Source organism: Hylobates moloch, unplaced genomic scaffold (assembly GCF_009828535.3).
Source record: "Hylobates moloch isolate HMO894 unplaced genomic scaffold, HMol_V3 SCAFFOLD_1, whole genome shotgun sequence".
NCBI classification, from domain to species: domain Eukaryota; kingdom Metazoa; phylum Chordata; class Mammalia; order Primates; family Hylobatidae; genus Hylobates; species Hylobates moloch.
Genome location: NW_026652276.1, coordinates 230,001,393 through 230,020,821, shown reverse-complemented (window position 1 = coordinate 230,020,821; position 19,429 = coordinate 230,001,393). Strand labels below are relative to the sequence as shown.

Genomic DNA, 19,429 nt, shown 5'->3' with positions numbered 1-19,429 from the left:
GGCTCACTGCAACCTCCGCATCCTAGGTTCAAGCAATTCTCCTGCCTTGGCCTCCCGAGTAGCTGGGACTACAGGCGCCCACCACCATGGCTGGCTAATTTTTTGTATTTTTAGTAGAGACAGGGTTTCACCGTGTCAGCCAGAATGGTCTCGATCTCCTAACCTCGTGATCCACCTGCCTTGGCCTCAAAGTGCTGGGATTACAGGCATGAGCCACTATGCCCGGCTCATTTTGTATCTTTTATACCAGATTTTTGCTGTACCTTTCCTATCTTTACATGTGTTTATATACACAATTACCATTGTGTTACAATTGCCTACAGTATTCAGGACAATAACATGCTGTACAAGTTTGTAGCCTAGAAGCAATAGGCTATACTATATAGCCTAGGTACATAGAAAGCTACATCATCTAGTTTGTGTGAGTTCACGCTATGATGTCTGCACAATGACAAAATCAACTAATGATGCATTTCTCAGAAGATATCCCCATTGTTCAGCAGCGCATGACTGTGTTTGTCAAACAGTGTGGTATATGCAGAACACGTGCTTTCCTTCTATGAGTCTGGAATTTGGGTAAGTGCTAGACAGAGGGTATGCATGTGATTAGCCCCCAAGAAACACCTTGGACACTGAGTCTCTAATGAGCTTTTCTGGTTGTTACAACTCATTACTGGAACAATTAAGCGTATCCTATGAGACTCCACTGGGAGAGGACTCTGGGAAGCCTGTCCCCGGTTTCCTGCAGACTTTGTCCCAGGTACCTTTTCCCTTTGCTGATATTACTTTGTATCATTCTAACAAATCTTGCTGTGAGTACAACCATATGGAAATCCTGTGAGTCCTCCTAGCAGATCACCAAATCTGGGAGTGGTCTTTGGGCTCTCCAACAGAGCCAGGAGCATATTTTTTTTTTTTTTTTTAAGAAAACAAGTACTGAGGCTGGGTGTGGTGGCTCAGGCCTGTAATCCCAGCACCTGGGAAGGCCGAAGCAGGTGAATCACTTGAGTTCACGAGTTCAAAACCAGCCCGGGCAACATGGCAAACCCCCATCATCTCCACAGAAAATACAAAAATTAGCCGGGCATGGTGGTGTGTGCCTGTAGTCCCAGCTACTTGGGAGGCTGAGATGGGAGGATGGCTTGGGCCCAGGAGACACAGGTTGCACTGATCTCAGATCATGGCACTGCACTCCAGCCTGGGCAATAGAGCCAGACCTTGTCTTAAAAACAAACAAACAAACAAAAGAAATTGTGAAGTTGACAATTAGATCAGCCAACAGAAAATAACTGGCCAGGCGCAGTGGCTCACGCCTGTAAACCCAGCAATTTAGGAGGCCGAGGTGGGTGGATCACCTGAGGTCAGGAGTTCGAGAACACCCTGGCCAACATGGCAAAACCCCATCATTACTAAAAATACAAAAATTAGCTGGGCATGGTGGCACATGCCTATAGTCCCAGCTACTCGGGGGGGTTGAAGCAGGAGCATCTTGAAAAAACATGGTAAAAACAAACTGACAAGATGACAGCAAAATGAAACTTTGATATGTTATTACAAAACCTAATTACCTGTTATCTTTTTCACCCATCCCATAAAATACAATGATATATTCATTTGTACTTGCTGAGGGCTATGTCAGATAACTAATAATGTAGACCAAAGAAATATACCCAATAAGAAATCTTTCTGTAGTCAAGTCACTCATCTTTATTGGTGGTATTATTTTAGCCTTATTACTTATATCTGTGATATAAAGATTAGTAAAATTCAACCTGTTAACACTGCCTAAATGCAATCACCTGCACATTCTTAAAAAATAATATGGCCAGGTGCGGTGGCTCACTCCTGTAATCCCAGCACCGTGGGAGGCCGAGGCGGGTGGATCACTTGAAGTCAGGAGTTCAAGACCAGCCTGGCCAACATGGTGAAACCCCATCTCTACTAAAAACACAAAAATTAGCCGGGCATGGAATCCCAGCTACTCAGGAGGCGAGGCTGGAGAATCACTTGAGCCTGGAAGGTGGAGGTTGCAGTGAGCCAGGATCACGCCACTGCACTCTAGCCTGGGCAACGGAGTGAGACTCCATCTCAAAATAATAATAATAATAATAATCATAATCATAATATGTGTGACAGATGTGTGCATTGCTTAAAACTCAATTAAAACTTGAAATTTCATTATATGTAAAATTTACCTGAAAAGAAAAAAACAAATATTGAACTCCAGGTTAATAATATTCATGCTGAACTATTTATAGGAAAACGCATTGATGTCTTTACTGATTTTGCAAATAGGATAGGTGGCTGGGTGCGGTGGCTCACGCCTGTAATCCCAGCACTTTGGTAGGCCAAGGCAGGCAGATCACTTGAGGTCAGGAGTTCGAGACCAGCCTGGCCAACAGGCTGAAACCCTGTCTCTACTAAAAATACAAAAATTAGCCAGGCGTGGTGGCGGGCACCTGTAATCCCAGCTACTCAGGAGGCTGAGCCGGAGAATCGCTTGAATCCAGGAGGTGGAGGTTGCAGTGAGCCAAGATTGCACCATTGCATTCCAGCCTGGGCGACAGAGTGAGACTCCATCTCCAAAATAAATAAATAAATAAATAATAGATGGATGGCTGGATGGAGTGATGCAGTGACAGATATATGCATGATAAGGAAGGATGATATAATGTTAGTGGCAGAATTTAGGCGCTGGATATCCAGGTGTTCACTATAAAAATATTTTAACTTTTCTGATTGAAAATTTTCATAATAAAATGTTAGAAAAAAATAACTGTGGCGGTGGTTCACGCCTGTAATCCCAGCACTTTGGGACGCCGAGGTGGGCGGATCACGAGGTCAGGAGATCGAGACCACCCTGGCTAACACAGTGAAACCCAATCTCTACTAAAAAGTAGAAAAAATTAGCTGGGCATGGTGGCAGGCGCCTGTAGTCCCGGCTACTTGGGAGGCTGAGGCAGGACAGTGGCGTGAACCCGGGAGACGGAGCTTGCAGTGAGTCAAGATCGCGCGAGCAAGACTCCGTCTCAAAAAAAAAAAAAAGAAAAGAAAAAAATAACTATATAACTATATGGGACAGCAGGTGGGTTGTAAGAGTTCATGTAATAGAGATGCCCGGAGGATGAACTTTCTGTGTGCTTCTATCCATCAAAGAAAAAAAGTGTATGAGAATTTTCTGACAGCGAAGGTGAAGCATGAGAGAAACAATAAACTGGACTTTGGTTGGCAGTCTTTCCCGCACAATATTAAGCAGCTGCCAACCAAAAAGTTAGGAAGAGTTCATGATAGCCAGCTTCCCAGATCTGAGAAAAATTCGTGTTGCCCAGGTGGATGTCATCAGTGTCTACTGGTTCCATGCATCTTAGAGGGACCATGCAGACTCCTAGCCCCTTCAGCACTTATGAAGGGCCACGCTTACATTTGCTCAAGCCACTTTAGTCCAGATGAGGATGACTGCCTCCTTCATCATGTAAGGACATGTTTATTTTACTAAACAGCTAGGTGTCAGTACTTCTGTCAGGGAATGCAACTTGTAACTGTTAGATGTGTAGTATTGATACGTGAAGACACTGGACAAGGTGACCTCTAAGCTCCCTTTTATATTTAAATGCCTGAAGACACATTCAAAATCTAGTTGCTTTAGCAACGAATGGCTCTAGAAGCCCCTAAGCCCTGCTTAGTTCTGAGCCACCATGTCTGACCAGGAAAGGGAGACAAGAAGTAGGAATCTCTTCTCCCACTTACCTTCACTGGGGTCTGTGGGAATCTCACTTTCCTCTGGCCCTGCCCGGTCCTCTGTATTATGTTCCCCTTCTGGTTGAATCTGAGATAAGACATCAGGTTGATTTATAGCATAATCTAGGAGAGGAAAAAGGAAGAGTATTACAAAAGAGATAAATGAGGATGACAACTAATTGCCATCAAGGCTGAGCTGAAGCTTTGTGGTGACAGTGCCAGGGAATTTCTTTTAGATTTCATATCACTTCTTCCCATCTATCCATCTTCAACTGTGGATATCTATTCAGGAAAGCAGGCAGTGGAGATGTAATGTGTGGGGAAAGCACATGTGCTAGGTTAGCACTGCTTTCAGAGTGACAGTGTGCCTCAAGGGGGAGAAGTCAAGCTCCTTTCAAAGTGAAGGATACCCATGGAAACCACCAGCTGTCACACCCGTAACCCTGAACTTCATTCTCTGTCCCACAATTTGGTAAAAAGAGATTATGATTCCTAGTTAGCAAGCATGAATTGGTCATATTTTGGCTTGAAACCAGAATTTGAAGTGTGTGAAGATAGAGTGAGAATGAGGTCACAGGAGGAAAAGGGACTGTTCTGAGCCCTATTGGAGCTGCTGTCACTTCATTCAAAAGGTGCCAACTCAGCCTCACCCATGGAGATGAGAGACTCATAGTTGCCCTTCATGATATTCTTGTAAAGTTCCTTTTGCCATTCTTCTAATTTTTCCCACTCTGGAGTGGAAAAGTAGATGGAGACATCATCAAATGCCACAGGCACCTAAAATTACAATCACATGGGTTAGTCCCTCCCATTATAATTCAGTCATTCAATAAATCTCTTTATCCCAATTAGTTCCTTTTTTTTTTTTTTTTTACATTTTCAAAGGGTGGTCAATAAATATTCTAAGTATCTCTGAAACGGTTTCTTTTAATGCTTCACTTGTCATTAGAAAATCCTAAAATCCCAGTACTCATGCAATACAGCATGAGTACCTTAAATAAAGCTGGTACCTTTTCTTGAGGCACATTCGAGTATTTCAGTAAGCAGTAATAAAATATCTAAATACCATGTATGTTAAAACTTCAAGCTTTATTGAGTCTTTGATTTCACCTCTTTTAAAATGCTTTTTCTCTAAGAACATCACTCTCCAGGAGATCCAAATTCCTCTATTTGTTTTCTTTGTGTTATTTCTAGTTCCTCTAGTTCCTCTGTACTTTTGCCAAGTACAGAGTTCCCTTTGATGCTGTTCATCATGCACATGAGGAGGAAAGGACAATACCATGGCTGATGACTGAGAGCAAACAGGATTGATTTTGGAGGCATGTTAGGAACCAAAATTAAATTCAAAATTCATTATGTCTTCTGTGTGTATCCTTTAGACTTTTCTGAAGCTTTGTATATTCTTCAAATGGAACATTTTGTCTATTTAAAACCCAATTTTCTGTTTTCAGTTCTTCTCTACCTGCCTCCAAGATTTACACCTTGTCCTGCCATCTCTTCAGTTGTTTTCACGGCAAGATTTCCTCTTTTTCTGGGCAACTGCAGCTCACTGCAATTTCTCTTTAGCCTGCTATACATTTCTCTGAGATACATTCATGAAGCATATGCTTTTCTTCTAACTGCTGTGTCTGTTCTTTTTCCAATGTCTTTTTGACTTCTAGTTAGACTTTTTCAGCTTGATTTCTTATATTTCAGCATTCCTGTTTTAACGTCCCCATCGTTTCCTTCAGCATTCGGTTTGAACTCTGCAAGTGAGGTAACTTGGATCTGAAAACTACTGATTTACTATTCCAGGTCAAAATTTTCATTTTTTCTTTCTTCCTCTGCATTTTCTTTCTTTTCTTTTTTTTTTTTTAAGAGACAGAGTCTCGCTGTACACCCAGGCTAGAGTGCAGAGGAGCGATCTCGTCTCACTACAACCTTTGCCTCCCGGGTTCAAGCAATTCTCCTGCCTCAGCCTCCTGAGTAGCTGGGATTACAGGCACCCGCCACCACACACTGCTAATTCTTGTGTTTTTAGTAGAGATGGGGTTCACCACGTTGGTCAGGCTGGTCTCGAGCTCCTGACCTTGTGATCCACCTGTCTCAGCCTCCCAAAGTGCTGGGATTACAGGTGTGAGCCACCACACCCAGCCTCCCACAATTTCTTTTCACACTGATGCTTTTCACATTGCTTCCAGACATCATGCTCCACTTTCATTTTCTATCTGCTAACCTGTTCTCAAATTCTAGCTTTTCATCCTGTAATACCACAAGTCTTTTACAACCTTCTTCCTTGGCATCTGGTACCTTACATATTAATATATGATCTTCTTTTTACTAAGTGTACTTTGTGGTGTTCAATAGCTGGTCTGAGAATTTCATTGTCTCACTGTAAACCATCCAGTTCACTTTGAATCTTTTTCCTTTCCCTTTCAGCTCAGTCTTGCTGCCTCTAGTTTCATGGCTGTTATTTCTAGTATGCTTGAAAGTTTCGTTCTTTGACTTTAATGGTCAGTGTATTTCTTTCTTTCTCTTTTTTATATTTATTTTTTATTTTTTTGAGACGGTGTCTCACTCTGTCACCCAGGCTGGAGTGCAGTGGCACAATCTCGGCTCACTGAAAGCTCTGCCTCCTGGGTTCACGCCATTCTCCTGCCTCAGCCTCCCAGGTAACTGGGACTACAGGCGCCCACCACCATGCCCGGCTAATTTTTTGTATTTTTAGTAGAGATGGAGTTTCACCGTGTTAGCCAGGATGATCTCAATCTCCTGACCTTGTGATCTGCCTGCCTCAGCCTCCCAAAGTGCTGGGATTACAGGCGCAAGCCACTGCGCCCAGCCCTCTTTCTTTTTTTAAGATGGAGTCTTGCTCGGTCACCCAGGCTGGAGCGCAGTGACGCTATCTCGGCTCACTGCCACCTCTGTGTCCTGGGTTCAAGCAATCCTCCTGCCTCAGCCTCCCAAGTAGCTGGGATTAAAGGTGCACACCACCACGCCCGGCTAATTTTTGTATTTTTAGTAGACACGGGGTTTCACCATGTTGGTCAGGCGGGTCTCGACTCCTGACCTCAAATGATTCACCTACCTCAGCCTCCCAAAGTGCTGGGATTACAGGCATGAGGCACTGCCACCACTCCCAGCCTGGTCAGGGTATTTCTTTCTTGTTCAGTTTTATGTAATCTTTAATGATTAAAAAGGTAGCAGTGGCTCCTAGAACTTTGGAAGGCCAAGGCGGGTGGATCACCTGAGGTCAGGAGTTTGAGACCAGCCTAGCCAACATGGTGAAACCCTGTCTCTACTAAAAACACAAAAATTAGCTGGGCATGGCCAGGCGCGGTGGCTCACCTGAGGTTGGGAGTTCAAGACCAGCCTGACCAACATGGAGAAACCCTGTCTCTACCAAAAATACAAAATTAGCCAGGGGCGTGGTGGCACATGCCTGTAATCCCAGCTACTTGGGAGGCTAAGGCAGGAGAATCGCTTGAACTCGGGAGGCAGAGGGTGCGGTAAGCCGAGATCACACCATTGTACTTCAGCCTGCACCACACCATTGTACTTCAGCCTGCACGACAAGGGCAAAACTCCGTCTCAAAAAAAAAAAAAACAAACAGATATTTTGTTCCTTGTTTGATTGTGGCTCTTTTTCCGAGCATTTAACCTATAGTTTACGTGACATTTTTGGCCTCCTGGGACCTGACTACAACTGCATCTCAGCCAACTGTCACACCTGTATTCTTAGGACATTTTCTAACTGAACACCAGAATTCTCTTTTTCAGCCATTAAATTTGCTACTTCAGCTTCTGAATGAATATATATGTGTGTGTGTGTGTGTGTGTGTATAGTGTGTGTGTGTGTGTGTGTGTGTATATATATATATATTTTTTTTTTTTTTTTTGTTAAGACCGCAATGGCACGATCTCAGCTCACTGCAACCTCCGGCCCCCGCCCCGCCCCCAAGGGTTTCACCATGTTGGCCAGGCTAGTCTCAAACTCCTCATCTCAAGTGATCTGCCCACCTCGGCCTCCCAAAGTGCTGGGAGTACAGGTGTGAACCACTGTGCCCAGCCAGCCTATGAATATTTTAATTTCTGAAACAAATGGACTTTTTCTCAAAGAAGTTCCTCTACTCATTTGTTGTCTCTTGTGGGATCAACACTAAGCAGCTAGTTATATAGTTCTACATCTTTCCCCAGTCTTGCAATCTATAATTTAGGCCAGGTGCACTGGCTCATGCCTGTAATCTCAGCACTTTGGGAGGCCAAGGCAGGAGCATCACTTGAGGTTAGGAGTTTGAAACCAGCCTGGACAACATAGCGAGATCCTGTCTGTATAAAGAAATTTAAAAATTAGCCAGCTGTGGAGCCAGGCGCAGTGTCTCACGCCTGTAATCCTAGCACTTTGAGAGGCCAAGGCGGGCGGATCACGAGGTCAGGAGATCGAGACCATCCTGGCTAACATGGTGAAACCCTGTCTCTACTAAAAATATAAAAAATTAGCCAGACGTGGTGGCAGGAGCCTGTAGTCCCAGCTACTCGGGAGGTTGAGGCAGGAGAATGGCGTGAACCCAGGAGGCAGAGGTTACAGTGAGCCAAGATCGCGCCACTGCACTCCAGCCTGGGCGACGGAGCGAGACTCCAACTCAAAAAAAAAAAAATTAACCAGCTGTGGTAATGCACACCTGTAGTCCCAGCCACTCAGGAGGCTGAGGCAAGAGTCTCACTTGAGCCTTAAGGCTGCAGTAAGCAAAGATAGCACCACTGCACTCCAGCCCGGGCAAGAGCAAGACCCTGTCTTGAAAAATATATAAATAAATAAAAATAAAAATAAATCTCTAATTCAAATTTTAGAGCTTTTTTCCAAAATACATGCAAATTCTTTTTCCTAGTGTTTCAGATTCTATTGAAGAAATGTATGTTTATAGCAAAGCTTGCAGCTCTATACTTTTCCACTTCTTCATCCCAATTGCAAAAACATTGGAGTTTCTAATTTTTGCTGCATTTGGGCTTTTAACAATTCCCCCCCCTTTTTTTTTTTGAGTTAATACCTGCAGCTTCATTTCTTCTAAGTCCTTAGCTTTTCTACTAATTCCCCTCTTAGTTCTTCAAGCAGGAGCTGAAGTTTTTCCTGGTATGTTTGCTTTTCATTTAATAGGCGCTTGAGTACTTTTTGCGACTTTATGTACTCATCCTGCCACCTTGTATGCTTGTATGTTAGGCATTTAGAATCTGGTAACTAGTTGTTTTTGGTTTTTGTTTTGTTTTGTTTTGAAGACAGGGTCTCACTCTGTCACCCAAACTGGGGTGCAGTGACGTGATCATGGCTCACTATAGCCTCAACCTCCTGAGCTCAGGTCATCCTCCCATTTCAGCTTCCCGAGTAGCTGGGACAACAGGCACATGCCACTATGGCAAGTCAATCTTTAGAAACATAATTTTTGTAGGGATGGGTCTGGCTACGTTGCCCAGGCTGGTGTCCTACACCTGGCCTCAAGCAATCCTCCAATCTCAGCCTCCCAAAGCCCTGGAATTACAGGCTTGAGCCACCACACCTGGCCTAAAAACTAGTTTTTACCTTTCCTCAATATTTGTTGGAAGTCAGGTTGTCAGCCCATTGTCTCTACTAGGAAAGAAAAGTTAGGAAAAGATCCTGGTGGCAAGGGGCCAAAGCAAAGAGGAGGAGGGAGAGACTGGGTGAGGAGGTGGTGGTGGGACAGGGAGGAGGCAGGGCAAAGAGGAGGAGACACAGTGCCAGAGGGGCGCTGGGGAAATCTGAGGAATCCTGGGAGAGCTCCAAGGGTCAAGAGGGCAGCGTTGGGGAAAGCCCACCTCCTCCTGACAGGCCTCCTTGGGGTGCGGAGCAGAGACACCACCTCGGCCAGCAGCCCGTCCCCACTCTAGCCCCCTCAGTCTAAAAATCTTTGCTATTTACTAAGTGCCTCCTGACTGAGAAAACTATATGGGGTACTGAAAGGATACAGGAAAAATAAGACACAGACCAATCTCTAGGAGTTCACAATGCTTTCAAGAAGAAAGGTGATAATCTAAAGCTATGAGCTTCTGGAGGGTGGAGGACATTACTTCTAAACAGTTACTCAGAGTTAGGTACAAACGCAAAGCGTACTTAACTCACACGAGAAAACATTCTGAGTATCCACTATATACAAAGTTTTCCCTAAGCACTGAGATAATTAAAATATGGTTTCTGCCCCAAAAGGGAATATGACTATCTGCAAATGAATGACATGGACAAGACATGGGGCTGGCATGACTCAAAAAAAGATGTGACTTTGGCTAGTCCTGATGGGAATGGAGAAAACATTCAAGCGAAGGAAACTGAAGAGTGCATTCAGAGGAGGACTGTGAATTCTGCCTTGTTGGGGTTAAGACTGCATGTAGGGAATGGCCATATGCAGAAGAGAATCCCACTTCCTAGTATAGACTGGTCTATAGTCTCAGCTCACTGCAAGCTCCGCTTCCCAGGTTCATGCCATTCTCCTGCCTCAGCCTCCCGAGTAGCCTCCCGAGTGGGACTACAGGCGCCTGCCACCACACCTGGCTACTTTTTCGTATTTTTAGTTGAGACCCCTGTGTCAGCCAGGATGGTCTTGATCTCCTGACCTCGTGATCCGCCCGCCTCGGCCTTCCAAAGTGCTGGGATTACAGGCATGAGTCACCACGCCCGGCCTAGAAGAGAGGATTTTTTGGTGTTCCCAACACAAAGAAATGATAAATGCTTCAGGTGATAGATATGCAAATTACCCTCATTTTATCATTACACTTTATGCAAATGTATCAAAGTATCACACTGGCTGGGCCTGGTGGCTCACACCTGTAGTCCCAGAACTTTGGGAGGCTGAGGGAGAAGGATCACCTGAGGTCAGGAGTTCGAGACAAGCCTGGCCAACATGGGGAAACCTCATCTCTACTAAAAATACAAAAATTAGCCAGGCAAAGTGGTGCATGCTTTTAGTCCCAGCTACTCCGGAGGCTGAGACATGAGAATCACTTGAGCCCCAGAGGTGGAGGCTGCAGTGAGTGGAGATTGTGCTACTGCACTCCATCTTTCTAACAGAGACAGAGTGAGACTGCATCTCAAAAAAAAAAAAAATTTTTTTTTTGAAGAAAATTTATTTTGGACCTGGAACTTGGCATTCAAATTTAAAAGCAGAAAAAAGAGCATTTTTTTTTTTTTTTTTTTTTTTGAGACGGAGCCTCACTTTGTCACCCAGGCTGGAGTGCAGTGGCATGATCTCAGCTGACTACAGGCTCCGCTTCCCGGGTTCACGCCATTCTCCTGCCTCAGCCTCCCGGGTAGCTGGGACTACAGGCACCCGCCACCATGCCTGGCTAATTTTTTTGGTATTTTTAGTAGAGACAGGGTTTCACCATGTTAGCCTGGATGGTCTCAATCTCCTGACCTCATGATCCACTTGGCTCAGCCTCCCAAAGTGCTGGGATTACAGGCATGAGCCACCACGCCCAGCTGAAAAAGAGCATTTTCAACAAAGCAAGGACACATAAGTTTATTTCTCATATTTCAATTTAGTAAATCTTTAATACATTTTGACTAGAATCAAACGCATTTTAATTTCATTAAGAAATATTTAAGAGATGGCCAGGCGTGGTGGCTCACGCCTGTAATCCCAGCACTTTGGTTGACCAGGGCAGGTGCATCACTTGAGGTCAGAGTTCCTCTAAAAATTCAAAAATTAACCAGGCATGGTGGTGCACACCTGTAATCTCAGCTACTTGGGAGACTGAGGCAGGAGAATTGCTTGACCCTGGGAAGTGGAGGTTGCAGTGAGCTGAGATCACGCCACTGCACTGCAGCCTGAGCAAGAGGGAGACTCCATCTCAAAAAAAAAAATCTTTAAGGGAAATCACATTATTTTATATATGATTTTAGAGTCCAAGATGGACAGTTTAACTGTTAACCACTTATTCCAGATAAGACAATAACTTTAACTTAACTTTCTTATTATTCTTAAAATAAATACTAAATTTTTTGAAATGGTGTTTTGCTCTGTCGCCCAGGCTGGAATGCAATGGCATGATCTCAGCTCACTGCAACCTCTGCCTCCTGGGTTCAAGCGATTCTCCTGCCTCAGCCTCCCGAGTAGCTGGGATTAGAGGAATGCAACACCATGCCCAGCTAATTTTGTATTTTCAGTAGAGACAGGGTTTCACCATGTTAGGCTGGTCTCGAACTCCTGACCTCAGATGATCTGCCTGCCTAGGCCTCCCAAAGTGCTGGGATTACATGTGTGAGCCACGGCGCCAGGCCATGAATACTAAATTTAAATTATCCCAAGGAACTCCTGGAGGAGCTCCAGATGCAAAAACAAAATGTACTATGGAGAAGGTTCTCTATGAGAAATGGCTCCAATATCCTTCCCAGGTACTTCCTCATCCTCCACCCCACTTCACAGAAAAATCTGAAAGAGTTGTGGATCATCTTTCCATTTTTTCTCTTCGCATTCACTCTTCAAAATCAGCTCCATTCAGTCTTCTATCCCACCAGTCCACACAAGCAATTATTGTAAAAACCACCAGTGACATCTATGCAGACAAATCATACTCACTGTCCTCATCTTTCTAAACCTCCCAGTAACATATTCAACATAAATGACAACTCTCTACTTGGGATGCTTTTTTTTCTCCTTGGCCCTGTGACACCACATACTTTCCTGTTTGTTTTTTCCTCTACCTCATCAGCCTTTCCTTCTTTTTTACTTTTATTTGTTTTTTGGAGACGGAGTCTTGCTATGTTGCCCAGACTGGAGTGCAATGGCACGATCTCGGCTCACTGCAACCTCCACCTCCTGCCACAGCCTCCCGAGTAGCTGGGACTACATGCGCCTGCCACCATGAGCCACGGCGCTGGCCCAGCCTTTCCTTCCTAATCTCCTCTGCCGGCTCCTCCTACCACCGGACTTGGTCCTGGACTTTCTTTTTTTTTTTTGAGACAGTCTTGCTCTGTCGCCAGGCTGGAGTGCAGTGGCGAGATCTCGGCTCACTGCTACCTCCGCCTCCCGGGTTCAAGCAATTCTTCTGCCTCAGCCTCCCGAGTAGCTGGGACTCCAGGCGAGCGTCACCACGCCCAGCTAATTTTTGTACTTTTAGTAGAGACGGGATTTCACCATGTTGGCCACAATGGTCTCGATCTCTTGACCTCATGATCCGCCTGCCTTGGCCTCCCAAAGTGCTGGGATTATAGGCGTGAGCCACCGCGCCCTGCCCGTCCTGGACTTTTTTTTTTTTTTTTTTTTTGGAGTCTCGCTCTGTCGCCCAGGCTGGAGTGCAGTGGCGCCATCTCAGCTCACTGCAAGCTCCGCCTCCCAGGTTCATGCCATTCTCCTGCCTCAGCCTCCCGAGTAGCTGGGACTACAGACGCTCGCCACCATGCCCAGCTAATATTTTGTATTTTTTAGTAGAGACGGGGTTTCACCGTGTTAGCCAGGATGGTCTCCATCTCCTGACCTCGTGATCCACCTGCCTCGGCCTCCCAAAGTGCTGGGATCACAGGCGTGAGCCACCGAGCCCCGCCCGGTCCAGGACTTTCTTAGTCCACTTAACGTCTCTCCTGAAAGTATCACAGGCATTTCAAACCTAACATTGTCAAAGGGGAACTCCTAATTTCCTCCCACCCCCAAGGCCACACTTCCCCAAGGTATTCCCCTCAAGGAAACTCCAACACCATCTACCCAGTTCAAGCCGAAAGCTTGAGTCAGGAAACCTAACGTGGTTAAGAACATCTGCTCTGGAGCCAACCTAGTTACAACACAACTTTGTTATTTATATTAACTATGTGATCTCGGGCAAGTTGGGTTCTTCTGAGACTCATATGCCTTAAAATAAGTAGAACACTTAGAATAGTAAATTCTAACTAAATTACCACACAGTAAATTTATAATTATTCTTTTTTTTGAAATGGAGTTTCGCTTTTGTTGCCCAGGCTGGAGTTCAGTGGCACAATCTCGCCTCACCGCAACCTCTGCCTCCTGGGTTCAAGCGATTCTCCTGCCTCAGCCTCCCAAGTAGCTGGGATTATGGGCATGTGCCACCACGCCCAGCTAACTTTTTTGTATATTTAGTAGAGATGGGGTTTCTCCATGTTGGTCAGGCTGGTCTCAAACTCCTCACCTCAGATGATCCACCTGCCTTGGCCTCCCAAAGTGCTGGGATTACAGGCGTGAGCCACTGCGCCTGGCCTACAACTACAGTTCCTAATGCCTTTTTTCCTAATTCCCATCAGTAACTTTTTTTTTTTTTTTTTTGAGACGGAGTCTCGCTCTGTCGCCGAGGCTGCAGTGCAGTGGCGCCATCTCGGCTCACTGCAAGCTCCGCCTCCGGGGTTCACGCCATTCTCCTGCCTCAGCCTCTCCGAGTAGCTAGGACTACAGGCGCCTACCACTACGCCCGGCTAATTTTTTTGTATTTTTAGTAGAGACGGGGATTCACCATGTTGGCCAGGCTGGTCTCAAACTCCTGACCTCGTGATCCGCCCGCCTCAGCCTCCCAATGTGGTGAGATTACAGGCGTGAGCCACTGCACCCGGCCTTCCCATCAGTAACTCTTATTGTCACTTCTACCACCAAACATCCTGCATCTGTCCACTTCTCCCCATCTCTACAACTGCTACCCTCATCCAAGCCACTTGCATCCCTCCCTGCCTTAGTATTTCCTCCCTTCTTCAGTTCTTCCCCTACGGATTCATTCTCCACAAAGCAGCCAAAGGGATTCTTTCAATATATAAAACCGACCGGGCGCGGTGGCTCACGCCTGTAATCTCAGCACTTTGGGAGGCCGAGGCGGGCGGATCACGAGGTCAGGAGATCAAGACCATCCTGGCTAACATGGTGAAACCCCGTCTCTACTAAAAATACAAAAAATTAGCCGGGCGTGGTGGTGGACGCCTGTAGTACCAGCTACTCAGGAGGCTGAGGCAGGAGAATGGCGTGAACCCGGGAGGCGGAGCTTGCAGTGAGCCGAGATGGCGCCACTGCACTGCAGCCTGGGCGACAAAGTGAGACTCCGTCTCAAAAAAAAAAAAAAAAAAATATATATATATATATATAAATAAAACCCTACATAATTCCTCTGCTTCAAACCCTCCAATTTCTCCTCATTACATCTTAGTTAAAAATCCAAATTCCTTTCCTTGGTCTTAAATGCCCTACACATCAGTGGTTCACAACCCTAGTCATATATTAGAATCATCTATGGAGGTTTTTAAAAAATTATTCATGCTTAAGCTCCATCCTGGACCTATTAGGTCAGAATCTGGATGTGATGCTCACCAAAATTTTAAAAGCCTACCAGGTGATTCTTCTTTTTTGTTGTTGTTGGAGACGGAGTCTCACTCTGTTGCCCAGGCTGGAGTGCAGTGGCACAATCTCAGCTCATTTAACCTCCGTCTCCCGGGTTCAAGTGATTCTCCTGCCTCAGCTTCCCGAGTAGCTGGGATTACAGGCGCCTGCCACCACACCTAACTAATTTTTGTATTTTCAGGAGAGACAGGGTTTCACCACCTTGGCCAGGCTGGTCTCGATCGCTTGACCTCATGATCTGCCCACCTCAGCCTCCTAAAGTGCTGGGATTACAGGCATGAGCCACGCTTGGCCCCGGGTGATTCTTATGTATAGCCAGGGCTGAACATCACCACCCTAAATGATCTGACCCCTGCCCCTTTCTCCAGTCATGCTCTTGTTCATTCATGCATACCAACTCACTGGCATCTTTCCTTTGCCTCAGGGTTCCAAATCTGTTTGTGCCTTAGGGCATAGCTATTCTTTCTGCCTGGAAAGCTCTTTCTCAGATCTTCTCACTGTTGAATCCTTCCTTGTCTTTCAGAATCAACTTAAATATTAGCTCCTTTATGAGAGCTTCTCTGACACCCAATTGAAAATATGAAAATAGATTACCAGATAGCACTCGTTTTATTTTTATCAAAGCATCTAAATGTGTATGTGGGTTTATATTATTTTTCTTTCCTCAAAAAAATCTAAGCTCCAGAGGAGCTTAAGTGAATTGTTTGCTGCTATGCCCTCAGGATGTAGGTAGCAAATAGTAAGCATTCAAAAAATATTTGCTAGCTGAGTGTGGTGAAACACACCTATAGTCTCAGCTGAGGTATGAGGATGGCTTGAGTCCAGGGGTTCGAGGTTGTGGTGAGCTATGATCACATCACTGTACTCTAGCCTCGGCAACAGAGTGAGATCCATCTTAAAAAAAAAAAAAAAACCAAAAAACACAAATTTTTGTTGAATGAATGAATGAGTAAATAAGTAGGCTTGCATGCAAACCAGCTTACTCAGGGCTGTCTCCTGTAGCTTAATTTTTTTTTTTTTTTTGAGACAGGGTCTTGCTCTGTCACACAGGCTGGAGTGCAGTAGCATGATTTTTGCTCACTGCAACCTCTGCCTCCCAGGTTCAAGCAATTCTCTTGCCTCAGCCTCCTGAGTAGCTGGGATTACAGGTGCATGCCAGCACGCCAGGCTAATTTTTGTATTTTTAGTAGAGACAGGGTTTCACCACATTGGCCAGGCTGATCTCGAACTCCTGACCTCATGATCCACCTGCCTTGGCCTCCCAAAGTGCTGGGATTACAGGTGTGAGCCACCGCGTCCAGCCAATTTTTATTTATTTATTTTATTTTTTAATTTTTAGAGACAGGGCCACCCAGGCCTCCTGGGTTCAAGCAATTCTCCTTTTTCAGCCTTCTGACTGGGATTACGGGTGCCTGCCACTAAGCCCAGCTAACTTTTTTTTTTTTTTTGAGATGGAGTCTTGCTCTTTTCACCCAGACTGGAGTGCAATGGCATGATCTCGGCTCACTGTAACCTCCACCTCCCAGGTTCAAGCAATTCTCCTGCCTCAGCCTCCCAAGTAGCTGGGATTACAGGTGCCCGCCAGCAAGCCCAGCTAATTTTTGTATGTTTAATAGAGATGGGGTTTCGCCTTGTTGGCCAGGCCAGTCTTGAACTCCTAACCTCGTGATCTGCCTTCCTCGGCCTCCCAAAGTGCTGGGTTTACAGGTGTGAGCCACCACGCCTGGCCAATTTTTGTATTTTAAGTAGAGACCGGATTTCACCATGTTGGTGCCAGGCTGGTCTTGAATTCCTGACCTCAGGAGATCCACCTGCCTCACCCTTCCAAAGTGCTGGGATTACAGGCGTGAGTCACCTCACCAGGCCCTTTTTTTTTTTTTTTTTTTTTTTAAGAAGGAGTTTTGCTCTTGTCGCCCAGCCTGGCATGCAATGGCATGATCTCGGCTCACTGCAACCTCCAACTCCTGGGTTTGAGCTATTCTCCAGCCTCAGCCTCCCGAGTGGCTGGGATTATAGGCGTGCGCCACCACACCCAGCTAATTTTTGTATTTTTAGTAGAGACAGGGTTTCCTCACGTTGGCCAGGATGGTCTCGAACTCCTGACCTCAGGTATCTGCCCACCTCAGCCTCCCAAAGTGCTGGGATGAGCCACCGCACCCAGCCTCAAATTGACTGATTTAAATGAATATTGATGTAGTCTCCTCCCCAAGATTCTGGCACACAAGTTAACGACGAAAGAAGCTGCTCATGGGTAATGGGTAGGAGAAACCAAAAGATTAAAAAAATCCATCTACCAGATAGCCAACTTTGGTCCGGAAAGAGGTTTCCAATCTGAATCTTGGCACTCTAAATGGGTACTAAATTGAACATAAAATGTTCCCCAAATAGACAAACATAAAACACCTTCATGATTCTTTCAGCCTGAGACATTTTAAGAAACTTTAAAAGGAAATAAAAATATCTAAGTAACTGAATGACCAAGACTACTACTAGTGTAAATTCTAGTGGTACTTTACATCTGGAAATGAAGGTATTACCTTTGGGATATCTCCCTTAATACCTGGAGGGAGTCGCAGAATCCAGAAGTTCCTGTTGCGCAGCAGGTTCTCCAAGTTCTCCAGCCGCCTCTGCAGCAGCCCGTACTCCTGCAGCAGGGTTCCCAGCACGGCCCACTTGCCCTCCAGCTGGTTCCCAAGCTCGGTAACTGTCTTTTCACAGCTGGCTAGTTTCTTCTCTGCTGTCCCTGTCCGACCTTCTAGGTGTAGGAGTCGCCGGCTGTGGACCTCCACCTTCCTCTCTATAGCCTGCACAGCAGCCACCACTGTCCACAGAGAGATAGCTGCTGTCTGCAGGTGTGCCTCATTTGCTGCTGAGGGTGTAGGAAGAGGAAGGGGCTGCAGGGATGTAAGGCACTCGGAGTCCCATTCAGATGTCTGCATGCAGTGGAAAGATGGAACAAGATATTAGAGTGTTAGAAGGAACCCTAACTCCAAACTAAAATCAGATAAGGACTGCTTAACTGTCCAGCAGACATTAATTTGAATATAGTTTTAGTACTGCCTGCGTATGCCTCATCTTTCTGGAGCTCACTGGCATCAACAGCCAAGAGACCTGATTTGGTGGTTCTGGGATAGATTGGGTAATACAGTGCATTAATGAAATTGGCTCTTGAACTAGTCTGGTATATTTCCTCTGATATAAGGCCCAGCTTAGGTTGCTGCAGCATCCTCTATCTCTGGAAAAGGCAAATGTGCACAAGGATCCTTTCCAGGCCTCACTGAACCTAGTGCCCTCTGATAAATCCATTACAGACTTAAGCTCTAGACCTGTCAATCACCCTGTTTACAAACTATAGCCACACCATTCAGTAATGGCTGAATAAGCTAAGAATCTTGAATCTGAAGAAAACATGAGAGCTGTTTTCAAATAATGAAGGTTACAAAACAGAAGGCAGAATAGCCTTGTTTCATCTTACACTATGTTACTCCAGAGGGCAGAACTAGAACCAACATAACAAAAGTTTCAGACAGGCAAACTTTGGCCTACAATAAATACATTTTCTGTTTCTTTTTAGAGACGGGGTCTCGGGGTCTCATTATGTTGTCCAGGCTGGCTCGCTCAAGCAATCCTCCTGCCTCAACCTCCCAAGTAGCTGGGGCTACAGGTGTGTGCCATTGTGACCCACTAATAAATAATTATTGAACTATTCAAAAAAAGAAATTCTGGCTGGTGCGGTGGCTCATGCCTATAATCCCAGCACTTTGGGAGGCCGAGGTGGGCAGATCACCTGAGTTTGGGAGGGTGAGTCCCAGCCTGGCCAACATGGTGAAATCCTGTCTCTACTAAAAATACAAAAATTAGCCGGGGGATGGTGCAGATCTGTAACACCAGCTACTCGGGAGGCTGAGGCAGGAGAATCGGCTTGAACCTGAGAAGTGGAGGTTACAGTGAGCCAAGATTATGCCACTGCACTGCAGCATGGGCAACAGAGGGAGACTCTGTCTCAAAAAAAAAAAAAAAGAAAAAAAAAAAAAGGAGGCCGGGTGTGGTGGGTGGCTCACACCTGTAATCCCAGTACTTTGAGAGGCCGATCACCTGAGATCGGGAGTTCGAGACCTGCCTGACCAACATGGAGAAATCCCGTCTCTACTAAAAACACAAAATTAGCCAGCCATCATGGTGGATGCCTGTAATCTCAGCTACTCGGAGGCTGAGGCAGGACAATTGCTTGAACCCAGGAGACACAGGTTTCGGTGAGCTGAGATCACACCATTGCATTCCAGCCTGGGCAATAAGAGCAAAACTCCGTCTCAGGAAAAAAAAAAAAAAGAAAGAAAAAAGAAACCTAGGCCAGGCACGGTGGCTCACGCCTGCAATCC

The 19,429-nt window shown here is 45.6% G+C and overlaps 1 protein-coding gene across 4 annotated transcripts in view; it reads right to left on the bottom strand.

The window, feature by feature from the left end:
• The window catches only part of ZNF398 (zinc finger protein 398), a 50,531-nt gene that overhangs the window by 21,678 nt on the left and 9,424 nt on the right, over positions 1-19,429 (bottom strand). For 3 of the 4 annotated variants that reach the window (XM_032762076.1, XM_058427693.1, XM_058427696.1), the window contains exons 2-4: positions 17,588-17,983; positions 4,389-4,515; positions 3,748-3,861 (exon numbers count right to left, since the gene is read on the bottom strand). In XM_032762076.1, coding sequence (XP_032617967.1) covers positions 3,748-3,861; positions 4,389-4,515; positions 17,588-17,983 — 637 coding nt within the window. Of the gene's footprint in view, positions 1-3,747; positions 3,862-4,388; positions 4,516-17,587; positions 17,984-19,429 lie in introns of those variants that run through there. The other variant, XM_032762077.2, reaches the window with a different exon arrangement.